Source organism: Saccostrea cucullata, unplaced genomic scaffold, assembly GCF_032062105.1.
Source record: "Saccostrea cucullata isolate Sc308-1 unplaced genomic scaffold, CSIRO_AGI_Scuc_v1 ctg14302, whole genome shotgun sequence".
NCBI classification, from domain to species: domain Eukaryota; kingdom Metazoa; phylum Mollusca; class Bivalvia; order Ostreida; family Ostreidae; genus Saccostrea; species Saccostrea cuccullata.
This window is the reverse complement of record NW_026918866.1, coordinates 9,391-14,774: the sequence shown is the minus strand read 5'-3', so window position 1 is coordinate 14,774 and position 5,384 is coordinate 9,391. Positions and strand designations below refer to the sequence as shown.

At 35.9% G+C, this 5,384-nt stretch overlaps 1 protein-coding gene across 1 annotated transcript; it reads left to right on the top strand.

The window, feature by feature from the left end:
• The first annotated feature begins 3,818 nt into the window (after positions 1–3,818).
• On the top strand, positions 3,819–5,168 carry LOC134272916 (E3 SUMO-protein ligase ZBED1-like). Its single transcript, XM_062755096.1, has one exon. It carries the CDS (start codon positions 3,819–3,821, stop codon positions 5,166–5,168), a length of 1,350 nt encoding a protein of 449 aa, XP_062611080.1.
• Positions 5,169–5,384: the final 216 nt, after the last annotated feature.

Below are 5,384 nucleotides of genomic sequence, written 5' to 3'. Positions count from 1 at the left end.
CATGGAATTTGAAGCCGCTGAGGGCTAAATATTTTACTGCCGCTGAGGGCAGAAGTTTAATGCATGGAATTTGAAGCCGCTGAGGGCTAAACATTTTACTGCCGCTGAGGGCAGACGTTTAATGCATGGAATTTGAAGCCGCGGAGGGCTAAACATTTTACTGCCGCATTTCCTGTCGCTGAAGACAGAGGTTAATGATTGGAATTTTAAGCCGCTGAGGGCTATAGATACAATTTATTGGCGCTGAGGGTAGATTTGTTTTATAACAAATGCATAAAATTTTAAGCCACCGAGGGCTTTACAATTTTTTTTTCTGTCGCTTAAAAGATATTGGTGAATGAATTAAGAACCGTTTATGACAAAATTATAGCAGAGGTATAAAATGCAGAAAGTTAATAGCCACTTGGGCGTGTAAGACACATGAAAGTTTAGAAAGCCGCTAAATGATGATGTTAATCAAATTTAGAGATTGTCTATAAGCTAATTAATGATATATCAGGATGTACTAGTTTATGAAGTTAAGCTGCTAAGAACTATTTAAACTAAATAAAAAATTTTACTGCCACGAAACGAATGGAAAATATAAAGCCAATGAAGGGCCCGGGCTGTCTACGACTATTGAATAAAATCTCAATATACGAAAGTTGTTAAGAGCAGATTTCAATATATTGTTTAGATAAATTATGGCTATTTAAGTAATGATGCGAGAGGCCAAGTCATGGTAGATCAGATGATATTAAGATAAACGTCTAGCATATTAAGTTAAATGTGGTATTGGGTAGAGAAATTTATCTGGATATACCCTTTATTTTTAGGTCACCTGAGTAAACTGCTATCCGTTTTCGTCTGTCGTCGTTCGTCGTGCGTTAACATTTGAACATTTTCAGCTTCTTCTCTGCAACCACTGAACCAATTTCAACCAAATTTGGCACAAAGCATCTATGGGTGAAGGGGAACAAAAATTGTGAATTTCATGATCCCTGCCCCCCTGGGGCCTGAGGGGTGGGGCCAAAACCACTAAAATTAATGCAATCTTTAAAAATCTTCTTCTTTACTCCTGGACATCAAGCAATCGAACTGTTTGCATGATTGTAATCAGCAATGAGTCCTCTACCAAAATTGTGAAATTCATGGCCCTGGGGTCAGGGGTTCTAGTGCTAGGGCGGGGCTAAATAAGTAGGTAGTGAAAATGCATTATTTCTTAGAAAATCTTCTTCTCTGCTCCTGGGTATTAAATACACCAAACAAAGTACATAGTTATGATGAGCAAGAGTGCCTCTACCAAAATTGTGAATTTTATGGCCCCAGGGTCAGGGATTCTGGTGTTAGGGCGGGGCTCTATTACTTATATAGTGAAAATACATTATTTCTTTGAAAATCTTCTTCTCTGCTCCTGGGTATTAAATAAACTAACTAAGCACATAGTTATGATGAGCAAGAGTGCCTCTACCAAAATTATGAATTTTATGGCCCCAGGGTCAGGGGTTCTTGTTTTAGGGTGGGGCTCTAGCTCTAATGATTATATAGTGAATTGCATGAATTCTTTGAACGTCTTATCCTTTGCTCCTGGTTAATATGCTAATGATCTAATTACATATTTAAGGCCAGGATTTATTTTATTTTCAGTTGTACAAAGCCTCCGCTCAAGGTTTTGAATTTTCAGAAAAAAATAAAACAATTTTTTTCTTTCCGATGTCAAATATGAGTCGGGATCGAGATTTCAAATTCACGAACTCGCACTTCCGGTTTTAAGATGAAACGGCGGGTAAATAAAGCTACATCTGAGAAGATAGATTGGTTTAGTGTAAAATTCATCGATACGAGTGCCATTCAAAACGTTTCACCCGTTCAAAGGACAAATAAAATGCTGACGACTTTGTTGCACAATGACATGCTGGTGAGATAATATGTATTCGTTTCAAAAGTTTCTGCAAATTCTGTCTGTAAATTATTTTCCTCCCCCGTGGTAGCTATTGCATATTGCCAGCGACATTGTTTAGGTCTCTGTTATAGCTTACAGTCTAAGCATCATTATTCAGATAAGGGTTGCTTATGCATCAGATGTAATGAATAAAACTTTGGGAGAAGTTAAGTCCATTTGAGGTCAGAAGAAATGAACAATAACCTGAAGAAATAAAAAAAAATTCAACTATTAAAAGGCAAGAATATACAAATATATACAGGCATGTAGTATCATTTGTATCAGCCAGAGAAATTATTTTACACTTAATTGAAAAAATGTTCACCGTACTCCCCAATACTCCCTGTCTGTTTTATGATAGGAATTATAATTTTAGGCATCAAGTAATTTTAGAACAATGTGTACACATTCACCTAACACATATTAAAAAAATGAAGATATATTGAAAGACTTCTAAAGAATTGATTTTTAAAAATATATTTTGATCAACATCACAAAATTTATATAACTGGCCCAAACTGGCAGATGATGAAATAAGCAATTAAATGTTCTACTTTCCTATTTGTAAGCATTATGTGTCCAGTGGTAAGGAGCCTATTAGAATAGCATAAAAAAAGAATGTACAATTGATTTATCAAATTTTTTTTTTAATTTCCTTTTCCTTCGGGACTTTTTTATTCTCATGTTCATAACTAAACCTAAACATAAAAAAAATGCTGGCCTTATAATGAAGAGAGGGGCCTCTTTCAAAATAGATAAATTCAGGGCCACTGGGTCAGGGGTACCATGGGGGTACTTTGACTAAAAATAAATTCATGCTTTGAAATCTGCCCTTTGATAAGCAATGGTGCCTCTTTCAAAATTTGTGAATTTCATGGCTTTTGGATTAAAACAGGAACCAAATACAATCGCTGGAAAGTTGTTACATGATACTCAGGTGACCTATAAGGCCCGTGGGCCTCTTGTTATAACTTAGTCAAGAACACACTCATATAGCAGTCTAAATGAAATTACCCGATACTATAATAGAAGTGCGTGTTGTTTCAGATAGTTGTTAGTGGGGATATGTTAGGATTCCCACTGAGAACGGCTGATAACAAGCAGCACCATCACTTGACGATTTGCAGAGCAATCTAACCAAGGTGTAAGCCAGGGTGATGTGTATTGATGCACTATCTGCTAATTAATAAAACACGTGGTTGTAAATGCCAGGCCAAAAAAAAAACAAAAAAACACAAAAAAAAACAAACAAACAAAAAAAACAAAACAACAACAACAACAACAACAACAACAACAACAACAACAACAACACACACTTCCCTAGTCTAAATGAAATTGCCCGATACTATAATAGAAGTGCGTGTTGTTTCAGATAGTTGTTAGTGGGGATATGTTAGTTACCTCATTATTGGAAGACATTAGACAGAATAGTGATCTTTGTTGAGCCCTAGAGCTAAAGTATTGAACAAAGAAGGCTGTTTTTGTGTTACACAATAAAGCTAGTAGGTACATTCATTAAAATTGATATGGTTATTAGAACATTGTAAATATTAAAATCTTTACAAATATTTCCGATCAGTTACCAAATAGTCCAAGTCAATACAATCATATCATTGTTAGATGAGTTAATTATTAGTACACATGTAACGTAAAGACATTATTTTATTTCCACTGAAATATCATGAAAAATTATTTACTGCTGAATTGTAACAATTTGTCCTAATTTCTAGGGCTGAAACGATTCACCGAAATATCGATATTGTTCAATACTTACCCTCGGTTCAATTTTCGAATCACTGCTTCGATTTTCGGTTCGATACGTTTTTTTTAAATCGGGTTTGGTTTATCGCATCGGGTTCGACGTACTTAATTAGTTTTAATACACGAGGTGAAAAACATGTCGACAGTTTCGACAGATACAGTTGAAGGAGGCGATGTATCTATTGCGACAGACACAAATAATAATCTTTCAATGAAACCCATCAAACTACAGAACCCTCCTGCGTCCTATCGGTCGGCAGTATGGAAGCATTTTGGATTTAAGATAATTACAGTGAACGAAAGGCAAGTTACGGAACGAGATAAAACTGTCTGCAAAATTTGTTTCAATGAAATTAGTTACAAGGCAGGAAACACAACCAATATGGCTGTACATTTAAAACGTAAACACTCAGTATTATTGAATGAGAACCCAATAAGCCCAGCAACAGCTAGTCTAAAAAAATCTCCGTCTACAATGTCTGTGAAAACAAGTAACAGCACACATAAAGGGCAATACACTCAATTGCAGCTTCACAACTTTTCTAGTCCAAAAACAAAGTTCCCGTCAACTTCACAGAGGAGTCGAAACATAACCGTGGCAATAGCTGGATTTCTAGCATGTAATATGCGCCCCTTTTCAACAATAGAAAACATTGGATTTAAGAATTTGGTTAGCATTTTAGAACCAAAATTTGAGATGCCTAGTAGAACACACATGGCACAAAAAGTGATGGTTAGCATTTTAGAACCAAAATTTGAGATGCCTAGTAGAACACACATGGCACAAAAAGTGATGCCAGAACTCTACATAAAAGTAAAAAAGAGATTTCTAACTGACAGTAATAAAGCAGATTTCATAACTGTGACAACTGATGGTTGGACATCTAGGGCTGCCCAGAGTTATATTACAATTACTGCCCACTACATTGATGACAGTTTTGAAATTCAGAACCATACTTTACAAACCAGGCAATTAAATTCCTCTCACACTGCTGAGAACTTAGCTGAAGTTTTGACAAATGCTGTTGAAGAGTGGGGTCTCAAGAAGTCTCAACCAATTGCCATTACTACAGATAATGCTAGTAACATTGTCTCTGGAATAAGCAGCATTTCATCAGAATTTTCCCCCCACATTAAATGTTTTGCACATACATTGAACCTTGCGACACAGAGGGCAATTAAATGTCAACAAGTTGGTAGAGTTGCAGGTAGAATTCGAAGGATAGTGTCTTTTTTTCACAGAAGTTCTACAGTTACAGCTATTATGGCATCAAAACAGGTTTTGCTTGAACTTCCAAAACACCAATTGATCCAAGATGTATCAACTCGTTGGAACAGTACGTACGATATGTTTAGTAGATATATTGAGCAGCAACCTGCAGTGTTTGCAACCCTTCTGTCTAAGGATGTCAAAAAGAATCTGAAAGATGTAGTCACATTGTCTGATGATCTCAAAGCAGTAGAAGAGTTCATCCATGAGTTTTGAAACCATTGAAAACGCTTACAACTCTGATGTGTGACAGTAAATATCCTACCATATCATTTATCCATCCAAGCCTGGAGATGCTGAAACAACAAATGGCTCCAAAGGATAGTGACAGCAGTCTGATACAGCTTGTGAAAAAAACCATCTTAAATGATCTAGCTACACGGTAAAAAACTAAAAATAATTAGTATTATACCACACAAATTTTTAATTTAA